This window comes from Chlamydotis macqueenii, chromosome 10 (assembly GCF_036417535.1).
Source record: "Chlamydotis macqueenii isolate bChlMac1 chromosome 10, bChlMac1.mat, whole genome shotgun sequence".
NCBI classification, from domain to species: Eukaryota; Metazoa; Chordata; class Aves; order Otidiformes; family Otididae; genus Chlamydotis; species Chlamydotis macqueenii.
In genome coordinates this window covers 13,353,144-13,369,737 of record NC_141565.1, presented here as the reverse complement: position 1 = coordinate 13,369,737, position 16,594 = coordinate 13,353,144, and the positions used below count along the sequence as shown (strand labels likewise).

General features: G+C 56.9%; 2 protein-coding genes across 2 annotated transcripts; both read right to left on the bottom strand.

Moving 5' to 3' along the window:
* Positions 1-8,402: 8,402 nt before the first annotated feature.
* On the bottom strand, positions 8,403-9,719 carry LOC104479841 (epidermal differentiation-specific protein-like). The gene has a single exon (XM_086755643.1). It carries the CDS (start codon positions 9,590-9,592, stop codon positions 8,534-8,536), a length of 1,059 nt encoding a protein of 352 aa, XP_086611769.1. The 5' UTR covers positions 9,593-9,719; the 3' UTR covers positions 8,403-8,533.
* A 1,172-nt stretch (positions 9,720-10,891) lies between these two features.
* SLC6A8 (solute carrier family 6 member 8) lies at positions 10,892-16,518 on the bottom strand. Its single transcript, XM_086755547.1, has 14 exons — positions 16,210-16,518; positions 15,739-15,957; positions 15,216-15,347; positions 14,383-14,656; positions 14,160-14,292; positions 13,788-13,922; positions 13,588-13,691; positions 13,377-13,501; positions 13,184-13,296; positions 12,967-13,104; positions 12,576-12,678; positions 12,401-12,501; positions 12,003-12,173; positions 10,892-11,403 (listed from the first exon to the last, which is right to left on the bottom strand). The coding sequence occupies exons 1-14, from the start codon at positions 16,316-16,318 to the stop codon at positions 11,272-11,274; spliced, it is 1,989 nt and encodes a 662-aa protein (XP_086611673.1). The 5' UTR covers positions 16,319-16,518; the 3' UTR covers positions 10,892-11,271.
* Positions 16,519-16,594: the final 76 nt, after the last annotated feature.

Below are 16,594 nucleotides of genomic sequence, written 5' to 3'. Positions count from 1 at the left end.
GCAGCACATAGCCCACCTTGTTGTAGAAACATTAAATCTAACCCCCTTCGGTTTTGTAGCACCACCTCTGATAATCATCTAACAGATTTTTCCAAGGCAGTTATTGATTGTTCAATTCTTACCAAGTCTTCGTCTACTGCTATTCTAAGTGATTGAAATTTCTGATTTTGTTGGACCAATGATGTTATTCCTGTGCCCGCGCCTGTTGCTCCTACAGCTATCAAAGTGGCTATTGTCAAAGCCGTAAAGGTAAATGGTTCTCGTTTCTGTAAGTGGTGACTCTGGGTATTCTGGTTATTATGCACAAATTCCTCAGGGTGGTATATGATCCGGGGGATTATCATCACTTGGATGCAGTATTCCTCATATTCGTTGAACAATTTAAGAGATAAACAGGGAGTGATTCCAGTTTTGGAGCAGATCCATTTGGTGTTACGGGCTGGTATTAGCCAATCAGCAGGGGGCTTCCCTTTCAGGGAAGCTCTTATCTTGCATAATTTATTTTTCTCTGGGGGTACATTCCCAATACATCTCCCTTGTCCCGATACATGTTGCATCGTCAGGCCTGGTTTTCGACCTTCAGAATCCCATAAACCTTGTGTTGGGTTTGAACCATTTACCCTTTTCGCCTTTGAGTGGATGCCTATTGCCTCATAGAAGGGAGGTCTAGTATCGTAACACAACCAGCAATGTTGGGTCATATTTGGGTTTGTGTGGTTTAATACCAGGTAACTGGCTTGCATCAGTTTCCAAAGAGGGTTATCCCCAGAGTTTTCGTCAGGGGTTTGGATGGTTTGGGTACTATTCATTACAGTAGCTCTCGTTACATCACCCTCTGTTTCCTTGACCAAACTATCAGTCAATGTCTGGTCGGGGTCTGTTTTCTTAGCCAAATCATCAGTCAGGACCTGGTTGGGGCCTACTGGCAGTGGATCATTCGAGGTTGGTTTCTTCTTAATGTGTATTAGCCCACCTCTATCTTGCCCTAGTTCCTTATAATAACGAACTCCCCAAGTTCTTCCTACTAGCCAGCTAGGGTCCTGAGGTCGGGTCACATTCAAGTGCCAGTAGTTGCAGCTCCACTTTGCGATACTGACGGACCCACTTCTATCCAGTGCACATACCACTTGCGGCTTACATCCATAAGGGGCCCAAGATACCTTCAAGAAGGAATCTTTTCCAGGCTCTGGAATCCACCGGTTAGCAATTGTTTCACAACCCCAGTATGCGCAAAAATATTGTCCCGGTTGGTTACAATACGATTTCCCAGGGTTAGAGCTCGGGCGTAGATAAAATGGTGTACCTTCATTTTTACACGCTCCATCTCCTGGCGCTAACTGACACAGAGTGGTCTTAAAGGCAGGGGCCCCTGGAGTTATTATAGTTTGTATGACTTTATCATCATCATTGCCCACTTGATGCAGTGTCCATTCGAATGGCTGATGAGCTTGGTGGCTCAATTTCCCCCATGTTTGTGGTAACATTAAAAACAGAATAGTCAGGACGTACCGAAAAGGGTGAAGCCTCCAATTTTGTTTTAAGCCAATTTGACTAGTGCCTTTTTCCCATTTGGAACCTCGGGGCCTTTTCACTTGGAGGGCCTTTATATCATCTGCAGTGACAGGGGTCAGTTCTCCACAGCACCTTGTCCCTCCACCTCGCTCGTCAACTCGGTTGCTTCGAGCTACGAGGAATGTCATCTTCTTGGTGGCAAGGACAATCTTCAGGAGAAATGTGATAGTGAATTGGCCTTCACTTATTTATTTTCTATTCGGCTCCCGATTCTCCTGGGAATAGCACTTTGGTATTTTATTTTTAAATCTTTTAAACGAGGCTACTCCTGTTTTCGGCACTTCCAAAGATATGTAAGTTCCCTCCCTGCTACTACCAAACTTATTACTACAATTAATATGAACTATGTGACACATCATTTTCCTTAAAGGATCATATATAATGATAATTACAATTACAACCACAATTCTGATTTCAATATAGTCCTTACATATCCATGTATTTTCCAGGTCTCCAAGTGTGGTTCTTCTGTAAAAAAAAAGGTTAACAAGCGAAGCGTCTCCGCCTTACCGATACATATTCATTGCTCAGTTCAATTTATTAGTCTCTCTTTTTCTTCGCAGTTTTAATTTCAAGGTATTCGGGTCTCCAGAGCTCTCCCACTGCTCCTCGGAGATGGGTCCTTTTACCCGGCTGGCATGGGTCCACCCCCATTCAGCAGTCTGGATGGCGGTTTCTGTAGTGAGTAAAACAAGATAAGGCCCTTCCCAGCGGGGAGTTAGTGAGGACTCCTTCCATGACCTAATTAAAACGTTATTTCCAGGTTGTATATTGTGTATTGCAATGCCCAACGGAGGCCTTTGTACTGCTAAGCCTTTATCTCGCAATTGTTTCCTCATAGACATGAGTTGGATTATGTACTGTTTCAGTTGTAAATTTTCAACCTGGGGATGATCTCGGGGAACCTCCAAATCATAAGGCATTCCATATAACATTTTGAAAGGGGAGATTCCCACATCCGTGCGAGGTTGGATTCTAATATTTAATAAGGCTAAGGGAAGGCATTTTACCCAAGATAATTTGGTCTCCATCATTAATTTGGTCAGTTGTTTCTTTATCTCACCATTTACCCGCTCTATTTTTCCCGAACTCTGTGGGTGCCAGGGTGTATGATATTCCCACTTGGTCCCCAAAGCAGTAAAAACTTCTTTTATGATTTTTGAAGCAAAATGTGGTCCCCTATCAGAGTCAATAGTTTCAATAGAGCCATACCTAGGTATCACATTTTCAAGCAACAGTTTTGTCACCGTTTGGGCAGTGGCCCTGGCTGTTGGAAATGCTTCTACAAAGTGTGTTAAATGATCTATTATTACCAACAAATATCTATACCTGCCTACTTTCGGTAGTTCGGTGAAGTCTATCTGAATTTTGGCGAAGGGTCGGTGAGCCAAATCTCTTCCCCCTAATGGTCTTTCTCTTAATTGGTGCTTGTTCACTTTTTGGCAAATTAGGCAATCTCCAATTATTCTTTTTGCTATATTATATACCCCAATGCAAGCATATTTTATGGCAAATTGACCTACTAGTGCTTGAACCCCCCAGTGGGTGTTTTCATGGTACTTGTGCATGATTCTTATAGCCATAGTTTTTGAAATGACCTCTCGTCCATCAGGAAGTTCCCGTTCTCCAGATTTGACTTCCCTTGCCCCCATTCAGACTAACTTGTCTTTCTCCTGCACAGTGAAGCTGTACAGGTGGTACTCTTCCCCATGCACACAACAAAACTGATAATTAGGATTCGCACAGCTACAATGAAGTGTGCTCTTCCAACAATCCTTGCAAGGAAACTTTCTATCTTTCTTTTCCTTGAAGATCATTAAAGCTGCTCGTTTTGCTTCTTGATCTGCTAGATTGTTTCCCCTTGTCAGTGGAGTTAATCCCCGCTGATGCCCTTTTAAATGGACCACTGCTATTCCTACCGGCCTCCGTAAAGCCTGCAACATTTCAATTATTAACTCCTTATGAACCAATCCCTTTCCCTGGGAATTTATTAAGCCTCTTTCTTCCCAAATTTTCCCAAATGTATGCACTATTCCAAAGGCATATTTGGAATCCGTATAGATGGTGCCGATTTTTCCTTCTAATAATTGTAAAGCTCTTAAAACTGCGTATAACTCGCACGCTTGAGCCGACCAACTGGGACTCAGGGGCCCTGATTCTATTACCTTAAATGTTTTTCCATTAATTATCGCATATCCTGATTTTCTTTTCCCCTCTATTACCTGGGAAGATCCATCTACAAAAAGTTTTTCCCCATCCTCTAGCTCTTCTTCCTCCAAATCTGGTCTAATTTTGGCTTGTTCTTCAATAGTGTGTAGGCAATCATGAGTTATTTCCTCTGATGGTTCCCCGTACAGAAATTGTGCTGGATTCTGTAAACCAGTAACTTCAAGTTCTAGTTTAGGTGAAGATATCAGGATACCCTCATACTTCAGGAGCCTGGCATCAGTAATCCACTTTTCAGCTTTCTGTTGTAAAATTCCTCTAATGTTGTGGGGTGATAATACTTTCAGTTCTCCCCCAAAGGTAACTTTGTGAGCCTCTTCCACTAGCAGAGCTGCAGCCACTATAGCTTGTAGGCAGATAGGCCATCCTCTGCTTACAGGGTCTAACAATTTAGAAAGGTATCCTACAGGCTTTTTCTTCCCTGCCCATTCTTGCACTAACACCCCATATGCTGTTCCTTCATCAACATTAATAAATAAATAAAATGGTTTCTTGACATCCGGTAAACTCAAAACAGGAGTGTTTACCAAATCCATTTTTAAAACTTCCAATTGTTCATCATCATCCTTAGACCATTTTAATAGGCCATCCTTAGATATCTTAGCATATAAAAATTTTACTTTCCTACTATAGCCTTCAATCCATTGTCTACAATATCCCAAAAGGCCCAGCAATTGTCTGATCTGTCTCTTAGTTTTTGGAGCCGGCAATGATAATATGCCCTGTACCCTTTCTGGGTCTAACTTCTTAGTTCCTTTACTCAATCTGTGTCCTAAATATTTCACTTCCTTTTCGACAAATTGCAGTTTTGATTTCGACACCTTTAATCCCTGTAAACTTAAAAAATTTAACAACCTAATACTCTCCTCCCTAACTGCCTCCTCATCGCTGCCGGCCAACAGTAAATCGTCCACATACTGGACAAGGGTCACCCCCCCACCTAATTCGTACCCCCTCAATATTTGTTCTAATGCCTGTCCAAACAAATTTGGAGACTCGGTGAACCCTTGAGGTAAAACGGTCCACCGTAATTGTTGTTTTCTGTAAGTGTCCGGGTCTTCCCATTCAAAAGCAAAATAATCCCTGCAATCTTTCTTTAAGGGGCATGCCCAGAAGGCATCCTTTAAATCGATTACACTATACCACTGATCATTGGGGCCCAACTGGCTTAAAAGTGTATGAGGGTTTGCCACTACAGGGAATCTGGTAACCGTTCGTTTGTTAATTTCTCGTAAGCCATGCACTAATCTGTATGTCCCATCAGGTTTCTTTACAGGTAAGATGGGGGTGTTAAAAGGGGACATGCAAGGTTCTAATATTCCTTTTTCAATTAACCTTTGAATCTCAGGTTTCAATCCCTGTGTCCCCTCCATCGGTAGGGGGTATTGTTTTATTCTCACTGGTATTTCTGGGTTTCTTATTGTCACCGAAAAAGGTTCAATATCCAATTTTCCAATGGTCTCTGCAGTGTACCATACCTCAGGGTTTATTTTCCCCTCATCAACTGTCCGTAAAGGACACAACTTAATTCTTAGTTCATTTTTTATGACTTCTAAGCTAATCCCTAATTCTATCATTAAATCTCTGCCCAATAAGTTATAGTCCGCCTCAGGCACTAACAGCAAGGACCCCACCCCAAATTTAGAATCACTTTCCAAAACCACATTTTTTATTACAGGAACCCCAAAAGGCTCTCCTTTTGCTCCAATAACTTCTACTTTCTCCGAGGATGTCTCACACCCCCGGGGCAATTTTTGAACAGTAGATCTTTCTGCTCCAGAGTCCACTAGGAACTCTATTTCTTGTCGCTGGGGACCCACTTTTAATTTTATCAAGGGCTCAGTTTTCTCCCGGGTCCCCAGCAGATAGAGCCCCTGACCCCTCTAATCTTCTTTAAACATTCTCTCATCCATCATCCTCTTCCTACAATCCTGTCTTCCCACAATAGAAACAGATCCTTGTTTCCTTCTCCCCTCTCTGGTCCCTACTTTCCTTTCCAGAGGGTCCTGATGGGTTAAGGTTCGTATTCCGTCTGGGCGGAGGACTCTCTGTCCTTCCCTTACTGCTGCAACCAAAAGCCTAGCTTGTTTCTTCTGAGTTTCTTCCTCTCTCCGAACATAAACTTTCTGCGCCTCCCGGAGTAACTCATCTAATCCCCTTTGCTGCCAGTCCTCCATCTTTTCTAATTTCTTCCGGATATCAATACATGACTTAGCCACAAACTGAGTTTTTAATAATGCTTGCCCTAAATCAGTGTTTGGATCTAACCCGGAGTACAGTTGTAAACTCTTCCTTAGTCTTTCTAACCATTCTGTAGGGGTTTCATCTTTCTTTTGTTGTTCATTAAGTGCTTTATTAATGTTTGGTCCTCGAGGAACAGCTTCTCTAATTCCCTGTATAATTATTATCCATAAATCGGACATGTGGCCTCTATCAACTTCGTTCTGATTATTCCAATTAGGTCTCTGGATTGGCCACTTTATATCTGCTGCCGGACCCCCTTGATGTTGATGGTCCCATATCCTCATTCCAGCTCGTCTGATCATATCTCTCTCTTCAGACATAAATAAAATATTCAAAATTGCTTGTAGCTCATCCCAGGTATATATATATTAGGACCTAGGAACTGATCCAATCTTTCCGAGACCCCTAGGGGGTCTTCCAACAAACTCCCCATCTCTTTTTTAAATTCTCTCACATCCCCTGAGTTAAGTGGGATGGATACATACCCCACGCCAGGTTGAGGTCCCCCCATCGCAATTTCTCTAAGGGGATATAACTCTGCCCGCTCCTCCCTCCGTCTGGTTTGGCTACGGGTTACTACCCTATTTTCCTCAGGGGAACTAGGAGCAGAGTCATTCTCATACCTTGGTGCCACTAGTGGGGGGGGCGCCAAAGGCTGTGGAGGAGGGGGTGGTGGAATATAAGGGGGAGGTGAGGTAGGAACCCCTTCCTCCTCCTTCTGTTTCTTTCTCCTAGCCCCTTCCTTTTCCTTTAAGGGATACAGATTCACTCTGGTCTCTGACCCAATCCACAAATGTGCATATTCACTTTCTTCTAAACTAAAAGGTTCCTTTGAATGTATGTAGATGTTTAGGGCCTGGCAAATCCAATCTTCAAAGGACCCAAATACAGGCCAATATAGATGGTCCCCTCTAATTTACCACCCCAAACTTCCATGCAATAGTGAATCATTTTTACTTTATCCTTACCCCGCCTAGAGGGGTAATCATCCCAATGTTTAATCATTAAGCCTAATGGACTATCCGGTGGTATCTGCGAGAGCCTCACCTGGACCCCAGACCCACCCATGGGATCAGAGGGCTTGCTTTTCCTCTGTCCCATCTTCCGAAGCGCCTTCTTTCACTCACACACTCACTTCCCCTGGTTCGTGGCCCAGCCCCTCGCGGGGTTTGGGAACCGCACTACTGAGGGTCCGCACTCACTTCGCCCGGTGGACTGCTGAGCCCAATGGACGTCTCACACAAGCACGCTTCAGGATACCCAACCCCAACCGAACGGATAACCGGCCTATACTCACGCGTCCTGCGTCTTCGTCCGGGGCTTCGTACACAAAGATTATGGGGTTAACCAGTTTTATTTGCTTACTGTCTAATTTAAGGTTCGTCGGTAAAGGATTTAGCATAGAAGCACCCTGACAAGGGCCGCTTATTCAGTGGGGCGCCTCCCCTGCCAAGGACCTCAGGCCAGATTGCCTTTATCCGAGTCACGGCACCAAAATTGTTATAGTTTTATCTGTCCTCTTTGTCCAATTAACTGACAGAGATTGGCCAATTAAAAATTTGGTTTATTAAAGCAAGCGACCAGTAAGCAAAACAGCGCTGGGCGGCCCAGGAGTCTCCTGCTCCGCCAACGGCGCGCGCTGAGGTAGCAAACCGCCCCGTTCTTATACAGTAAAACAATGAATATTTCGTTGATGCTGATACATATTCATTACCTAAACCCACCTACTCTCGCTTCGTATGTTAATTAGCTTATCAGTCCTTCGCGCTTGCGCAAATTCTCCCAGGAGTTGTGGGCGAGGGTCTTCGGGGGTCTTTTGGGAGGAAGGCCGTAGGTCTTCTTCGTGGTGTACTTTTCACTTTTGCCTGGAATGTGCTCATCCTACAAGTTGGCAGTGTCCTTATCAGTCTGGGCCGATTCATGTCCTTCTTGAACAAGGAGATTTATGTGATGGGTGCCATCCTGCTTTTGAATCCTTGCTCCTTTTAATCACTCCCTCACCCCCTCGAGATAATGTGAGACTGTTTCTTGCTCCTCATAAGAACAGACTTCCCCCTCCCACTAATTGCTTCTTCAAACTATATGGTTAGAAAGTTACTGGTTTTATACCCTTCGTCTTCATGAGCCCCCCCCTCCTTTCGCAGCCCTGCATGCCGTGTTTACACAGCCGGGTGCCTGTGGCCGACCTTGCGTATTTCATGTAACTTTCTTGTTCTGACAAGGTTTGATGAACAAACAGTTCACAGTTTATTACACCCTGACTCCCTCAGCTTGGTGTCCCCCCAACTCTGTGCCCCCCGCCTCCGCAGCCCGGTGTCCCCCCCCAGCCCCAGCAGCAGCAGACCCCAGCAGCATTTAGGGAAGGGGGGGTTTATTGGCAACACACGGTGGAGAGAAGACCACGGCGGGTGGGCCGGGCAGGCAGCGCCCGTGTCCCTGAGGGTCCCACACCACTGAGGGGACAGAACCGGTGCACGGCACCGGGACGGAGCTATAGCTCCGTCCCGGTGCCGTGCGCCGGCTCTGTCCCGTCAGCAGCTGCCTGCTCCCTGCTCGCAACTGGTAGAGGCTTCAAACTATAGCGGGCGCTGATGTTGGTACCCGAAACGCTGCGGTACTCGCCCATCTCCGTACGAACGGCTTCGTTCTGGGTGATGGTGAGCAGGACCGGGACGGAGAGCGTCACCTCCTTCCGCAAAACTTGGATGCTGAGCGCCGTGCGCGGGGGGATTTTGGCCGGCAGCTGCACCTCCACGCGTTCCCGGCGGGTGCTGGATTCGCTGCGTCCTTTCTGAACTGTGAAGATGTTGGAGGCTTCCACGGTCAGCGTGAAGGAGAGCCCGGCTTTGAGGCTGGTGGCGTTGCTGAAGTGGAAGCTCTGCCAGAGCGTGGTGCCGTACTCCCGGCTGCTGCTGGCTGCCAGCGTCTGCTCCGACTCCGTCTCGTTCACCCCCTCGATCTCATCCACCAGCACTTCCCGCTCCTCCTCCACCCTCTTCTGCTCCCAGAGGAGACGTGCTGAGATCAGGGGCTGCCCGGGACGCAACGGTCGCAGGTGGGACAACCGAGCCTGGAAGTTCAGCTCGGGTTTGTAGTCGGCCAGACGCTCACCTGGCCATGCCAGGCAGTGCCAACCGCCCCGGCCAGGGTGCTGGTAGAGCAGCCAGACCCCTCGCTGCACCACGTGAGAGGCCACCCGGTCGTTGAAGTACCCGTATGCCAAGTTGGTCTCCTCCGTCACCACCTTGCAGGCACCTTGGAAGTTGGGGCGCTCGTAGAGGGTGATCTGGGGGTCCCCCAGGTCGTCGTGCACGAGGCGCAGCGCCGAGAAGCTGTTGGGCCGCGCCACGGAGGGGTACTCGCCCTCCTCAAAGGCGTGCGGCTCCCCCTCGTACTTAGGGTCCGTGTAGGCGATCCAGGGCTGCCCCACCACCTTCAGGGAGGCGATGCAGTTGCCAAAATCCAGCTCATGCAGGTCAGGAACGTCGCAGGTGAATTCCCGGCTCAGCCCCTCGAAGTTGGCACGCTCATACACTGTGATCCGGTTCATGGCGCTGCGGGCGCCCACCAGCGCACGTCGAGTCCCCTCGTGTGGGGTCGTGCGTGCTACGGGAAATCCGTGGGGAAAGCCTGGCCAGAAAATGGGCCCCCTGGCACCCCCTTATCCCCCGTCCCTCCTTTGCCCACCTCCACCCGGTCTCGGCGCTCTCACCGTCTGTGCCGGCAGCGCCCCGACGCCAGCCCACAGCCGTGCCTTTTAAGGGGGGGCGGCGGGGCCGGGACGTGCTGTGGCACGAAGCGAAGGCGATGACGGCGCTCGCCCCCGCGCCCAGCCCCGGCCCCACTCCGGCTGCGGGAAGCCAGCCAGGCCCCGCATGGCCGCACGGCCGCCGGCGCACTGGGATGCCAGTGGGCCCCACAGACCAGCCCTGCCGGAAAGTCCTGCCGCACCCCGGACACGCAGCGCTCCAGCGCTAACGAGTCACTGCCAATTATCACCGGTGCTTCCACCCTGCCTGCGCTAATTACGGTGTGTGTTGCCGGTGGGGCAGGAACTGCTGGCTCGCCCCGGCGGGGTGAGAGGGTGTCATGGTGGGGTGAGCCGGTGCCCCGAGAGAAGCACCTCCGGCACCCCAGCGCCCCCGGATTCAGGACATGGCCCCCCTGGCACGGCCCCGCTGCCCCAGCCCCGCGCCCGACAGTGGCAGGGCAGGTGGTGGCACTTCTCCCCCGTTGCCCCTTTGTGGACAGGACGGCCAGGGACCACCGGGCGTGGCCACGGTGCTGCTGGAGGGTGACGAGTGCCAGCGCTGGGCACGAAGGGACGCTGGGGACAGCCCGGACACAGGGATGGCTGGCAGCTGCCCTGAGCACAGCGTGTCGGGGGCTTCTTCTGGGCACCACGCGGGTCCCCATGGCACAAACCGGAGCTGGCCTCCCCGGGAGCTGCTGGTGCCGAGGGCCCCTAAGCCAACATGAGCAATTCCTGGTGGGATATGGCTGGGTCCTGACCCACCCCCTGTGGCCCCAGCTCTGGGATGGGGACAGCCAGGACCCCCAAAGCCTCTGGCCTGAAACTTGTCCCCTGGGGGTGGGGAGTGGGGCCAGCCCTGGCTGCGTGGGGTGCCCCAGTCCTGCCGGGGAAGCTGGGTTTGGTGCAGCCTGCAGGCACCCACACCCTGCCATGGCGGAGGATGGAGACCCCGCTGCTCGAACCCCCCAAAAGAGGAACACAGGCGTTCCCACATCCCCCGTCCCCCCCCAAACCCCCTCTCCCTGCAGGCAGGTGCCACCCCACACCTCTGCCCCCCAGCTCGCCGGTGCTCCCCCTTCCCCACGGTGCCGGGGCTGCCAGGGTCTCCCAGTTTATTGCCAGATGTCGGGGCGGTCGGGGTTACACCAGACAAACGCTACAGGAAGTGGTTAGTGAGTGGGGGGCCACGGGGGCTGCGGGAGGGGGCCAGTGAAGGGCTGTCCCGCTCACTCCCCCAGCCCGCAGCCTCCCCGCCAGCCCCCCCCAGGGTTGCCACGCTCCCCCGCGCTGGGGACCCCTCCCGCTCCCTGCAGCCGCCCCAGCCCCGCGGCCCCCAGTGACCCCCCCACCTCACCGTCGTGCACCCCCCCACTGCGGCGAGGCTGGCGGGCTGGGGCGGCGCGGGGTAGCGTGGGTGGGAGGCAGTGCTGGCATTATTGCTATGGCGGGCGGGAGCAGCGCGACCCTCCCCACGCTCAGATCACAGTCTCGAAGAGCGTCGCCTTCTCCTTGGGGGGCTCGGGGGCCAGCAGCTTGGCCTCTGCCTCGGGCGTCAGGTACTCCAGGTGGTGGTGGCCCCAGATCGGAGTGGTCAGGAGCTGCCAGCGCTGCGGGGACACGGTGTCAGCACCCGGGGGTGGCAGCACCCAGGGACTGAGGGACTGCCTGGACCTGGCACTGTGCATCCGCTCCCGCAGGCGGGGCCGGGACCGAGGCGGGGACAGGGGTGGGATGGGGGTGAGACTGGGATGGAGAAGGGACTGAAATGGGATCGAGAGAGCGAGAGGGACAGCACGGGGACAGGGATGAGATGGGGACAGGAGTGAGACAGTGATGGGGACAGGGACAGGATCCGGCTGGGAGTGAGAGTGTTAGGGATGGGAACAGGGACGGGATTTGGCTGGGGATGGGACCCAGTGATGTCAGCAAGGATGGGATTCAGGGGAGGCTGGGGGTGAGACAGGGATGGGGACAGGGAAGGGAATGAGACATGGGGACAGGGATGGGATTTGGCTGGGAGTGAGAGTGATAGGGATAGGGACAGGGACAGGGACAGGATTTGGCTGGGTACAGGATAGAGATGGCAGCTGAGATTTGAATGGAGGGAGGACCGGGATGGAGACAGCGCCGAGAGGGGCACGGGGCTGAGGATGGCTGAGATGGGCTGGGGAGGGAGGCAGGAGGACGCTGGCCGCGCTGCCCTCACCTCGCGCAGGGAGCCTTTGCAGCGCAGGAGCTTGTAGAGGACGGTGCAGGGGATGCAGAGCATGGAGGAGAGCGCCAGAACCCAGCCGATGGCTTCCCCCCACCACGGGTACACGTACGTCTTGTTGTACGTCAGCGGCTTGTAGTTCACCACGTGGAACACGAAGATGCCCTGGGTGGAGGCGGGGGGGGACGGGGGGGGTGAGGTCCCACAGGGCTGTGGTCCGGTGGCTCTACAGCCCCCCCACGCCCGTGGCCCCGACACGCGTGTCATCCTCCCCCCGTGGCTGCCGTGCCCGAAGCAGCCGCCTGGGGGAGCCCGGTGCCCGCGGCACGGGGCCGGGGCAGCCGGCACACGCGAGCACACGCGTGTTCCCGCGTGGGGCGGTCCCCGCTCACCACGCAGACCAGCGGCGTCACCACGGCCCAGCACCACTTCATGAAGGGCAGGGGCCGGTAGCCGATCATGCGGGCCACGTCGTCCATGAAGCGGTCGGCACCTGTGGGGACACAGGCGTGAGCCGGGCCTCGCGGGGCACCCACGTCCCCTCGTGTCCCCCCGCCCCGTCCTCACCGTAGACCCAGGCGATGACCACGCACTCCCAGAAGGCCTGCCACAGCAGCGTGATCCCGCTGGCCGAGTAGTAGTCAAAAAGCTGGAACACGTACATGCCACCCTGCCGGGACGGCACCATGTGTCATCGGGGCTGCGCCGGCCGCCCCACGCCAACGTGGGCACAGCCCCGCCAGCACCCACGCCCCGTGTGCCCCTCACGCCGTGAGCACGCCATGCTCCCACAGCAACCCCCCACAGCATGAGGACCCCCACAGAACGGAACACCCTGGGGAGTTCCCGCCCCACGCCAGGGACCCCATGGGAGAGGACATCCCGGGGGGCAGGCGCGGGTGCCCGGCGTGGGGCCAGCTGGCCGGTGTCCCCGCCACGTCCCTGCTGCATCCCCCACCTGGGTGACCATGGAGAGGTCGATGAGGCAGCAGACGATGCAGCAGAGCGCGGCAGTGAGCTCGCGGCGCAGCGAGCCGGCCCCCGGCTGAGGGAACAGGTCCAGGATGCCCGTGATGAAACCCTCCACGCCGACAAACTGCACCAGAGAGCGGAGCTCAGCGGGGACGTGCCGCCCCGTCCCCTCCCTGTCCCCGTCCCCCTGCCCGCCGCCACACCTGGCTGTCCAGCCCCAGCACGAGGAGCATGAAGAAGAAGAGCGTGGCCCAGAGTGGGGACAAGGGCATCAGCGTCACGGCTTTGGGGTAGGCGATGAAAGCCAGCCCAGGGCCTGTGGGAGAGCCGGGTCAGTGGTGCTGCCCTGGGGGCGACACACAGGGGACGTGGTGGCACCCGCTGCCCAGCACTCACCGGACTCGGCCACCTTGGAGATGTCCACGCCTTGCTCGGAGGCCATGAAGCCCAGCACAGAGAAGACGACAAAGCCGGCAAAGAAGCTGGTGGAGCTGTTGATCACGGCCAGGATGTAGGCATCCCTGCGGGCAGAGGGGGTCAGGGGGGCTGGGGGGGACACCGGGGGGGACACAGCGGGGGGACACCTTGTGGCCGTACACGGCCCTACCTGTAACAGTTGTTGTGGAAGCGGTTGTAGCTGCCCAGCGCGGTCAGGGCACCCAGCCCGATGGCGTAGGAGAAGAAGATCTGGGTGCCGGCGTCGATCCAGACCTGGGGTGCGAGGGAGGGCGTCGGGGGGTGGGGTGGGTGCTAGGGGGGAGTGCCCAGCACTCGCTCCCCTCCTCCTGCCCTCCCCACCGCCCTCACCTGCGCCTCAGCCAGCTTGGACCAGTCGGGTTTCAGGTAGTAGATGATGCCGCCCAGCGCCCCGGGCAGCGTCACCCCGTGGACCAGCAGCACGATGAGGACCACGTAGGGGAAGAGCGCCGTGAAGTAGACGATCTGCAGGGGAGCGGGTGCCAGTGAGACCCCCGCCGGGCCAGGGAAGGGCTAGGGCTCTCCATCACGTGCCACCGGTGTCCCAGCTCGGCCAGGACGCGGGGGTGTCCCCAGCGGCTGGTGGCACCTCCCAGACAGATGCGGGACGGGGAGTCCTGCACCGCCACGGGCCACGGCACGGGAAGGCAGTCCCATCGCCCCAAGCTGATGGCCCCGACGCTTCCGCCGCCGCAGCATCACCTTCCCCGTCGACTTGACGCCCTTCCAGATGCAGAAGTAGACGATGACCCAGGTGGTGACCAAGCAGAGGATCATCTGCCAGTTCATCTCCCCCGGCTCGCTGAGGTCCCCCGAGAGCTGCAGCACCTTGTTCCTGCAGAGTGGGGCTGTGTTGAGTGCCACCACGACCCCTTCCCCCAGCCCCGACCCCAGGCGAGACCCCCGCCTCAGTCCCCACACTCACTCCCAAAACTCGATGACGGGCGAGCGCTTGTTGGCCAGGTCGGCACAGCTGAGGTTGAAGGGCCCGGGGCCGGCGCTGGCGTTGGCGCTGGCGTTGCGGCAGAGCTCGAGGTGGAAGAATTCAGTGCACTGCTCGGTGTTCCAGGAGTGGCCGCAGGTGGCCCAGGGCAGGGTGTCCGTCAGCGAGTGCACCAGGTAGAAGAGCCCCCACACCAGGATCATGATGTAGTAGGAGTTGCAGAAGAAGACAATCACCATGGAGGCCAGGCCCAGACCTGCGGCATGGGGAGATCAGAGCCCGCGGGTGCCCATGGGCACTCGGCAGCCCACCCAGGGTGGGACAGGGGGGTGCTGGCAGCGACAGGGCAGGACGTGGGCTGCTGGCGTGGATGGGGCAGGACGTGGGGTGTTGGTGGGGATGCAGGGGGCCAGCAGGACGGGGAGGACGGGACGGAATGGGGGGAGCTGGTGGGACAGCAGCATGGCACAGGACAGGGGAGAGCCAGTGGGGTGCAGCCCAGGGAAGCCAGCAGACCCCCGCGGTGGTGGGGGTCCGGTAGGCTCCCCCGGGAAGGCGGCAGCGCGAGGGCAGGGAGCCACGGGGGCGGGCAGGGCAGGACAGGGTGCCGCGGGGCACGGCGCCGACAGCTGCCGCCCTTGGCTGGGGCGCAGGGCAGCAGCGGGGCGCGGGCAAGGTGCAGGGGAACGGGCAGGGCGTGGGCAGGGTGCCGGCAGGGCGCCGGGGGCCCCACGTAGGGCGCCGGGAGCCACGGGCAGGGTGTGCGGGTGTCACGAGTGAGGTGCGGAGGGGTCACGAGTGGGGTGCGGCGTTACCCTTGAAGAGGGGGGCGATGTTCCAGGCGGCGATGCCCCCCTGCTTCATGAACTGCCCCAGGGCCACCTCCAGGAAGAAGACGGGGATGCCGCCCACGAAGACGATGAGCAGGTAGGGGATGAGGAAGACGCCTGGGGTCGGGGGTAGGGGGGTGCGGGGGGGGGCAGGGGGCCGGTTCAGCCGCTGCTGCCGCCCCCCCCGGACCCCCCCGGGCCCCCCCTCCCTTTCCCTCCCCGGGAAGCAGCGAATGGCGAAGGCGCCTCCGCGCCCTCCCCTCGCTCTGCCGCCGATGTAGGTCAGGGCGGGCAGGTGGCGGGGGGCTCCCCACGGACCCCCACCCTGGTGGGTGACACGGGACACGCGTGGGGTGGCCCCTTGCCTCGGTGGAGCGTAGGGTGGGCTGGCCCACTGTGGGGTGATCCCTCCCCGCACACACACCGGCTGTACAGAGGGAAACGGGGTGCTCCCGCGCGCCGCGGGGTGCCCCCCCCGCCCCACGCGTGGGGCAGGCGCGGGGCTCACCTCCGCCGTTCTTGTAGCACAGGTAGGGGAAGCGCCAGACGTTGCCCAGCCCCACGGCGAAACCCACGCAGGACATGATGAAATCCATCTGCCGGGTCCATGTCTCCCGCTCAGGGGCGGCCGCTTTCGGGGGGCCGGGGGGTCCCACCAGCGGTGCCGTCATCGCCCGCTCCTCGCCCGCCGCGGGGGGCTCCGCGCCCTCCGCCTCCCCGCGGGTCTCTGCCGAGACAGGGGGGGAGGGGGTGGGGGGGAATCCATGGTGCTGTCACGCGCGCCCCACTCCGCGCGTGGGGGCGTGACGTCAGATGTCATCCCGGCGCGTGACGTCACAATGCAGAACGGTGACTCACGCCGCGGCGGCGAGAGGGGGTGCGCCGTGGTCGCGCGTGGCCGTGGGTCGTGTGTCCTTCCCCCCAGCTCCCCTCACCCCAACATCCCCAGGCTCACCCCTCCCCAGCGCTCCCCGCTTACCGGAGCCCGCGGGGGCAGCGGCGGTGGCAGCGGCGGTGGCAGCGGCGGCGTCGCGTCGCGGGGCGGCGGGCGGCTGCGGGGTGGCCGTGTCGGCGGGGACGGGGGTCATGTCGCGGGGGGCCGGGGAGCGGGGGCGGGTCGGGGGCGGCTCCGTGGCCGTGGGGAAGGGGGGGGAGGTCCGGGGGGGGCTCAGAAGCAATCCACGAAGCACTTGAAGGTGAGTCGGAAGAACCTCATTGAGGGCGGCGGGGCGCGGCGGGGCGGGCCGGGCCGGGCGAGCGGCTCAGAGCCGGGCTGCGGGGCCGGCGCCGCGCGGCCGCTCCGGGGCTCTCTGCGCCGCGGCACCGGGCGGCGGCGGAGGCTGGAACCCGCCGCACCGCCCCCC

Coding starts and splice junctions, on each gene's coding strand:
- LOC104479841 (XM_086755643.1), bottom strand. CDS start 9,592: ATGAACCGGATCACAGTGTATGAGCGTGCCAACTTCGAGGGGCTGAGC.
- SLC6A8 (XM_086755547.1), bottom strand. CDS start 16,318: ATGACCCCCGTCCCCGCCGACACGGCCACCCCGCAGCCGCCCGCCGCC. Junction 13,297..13,376: donor CTCCAAGGTGGCCGAGTCCG/GTGAGTGCTGGG, acceptor GCTCTCCCACAG/GCCCTGGGCTGGCTTTCATC. Junction 12,502..12,575: donor GGTCATCGCCTGGGTCTACG/GTGAGGACGGGG, acceptor GTGTCCCCACAG/GTGCCGACCGCTTCATGGAC.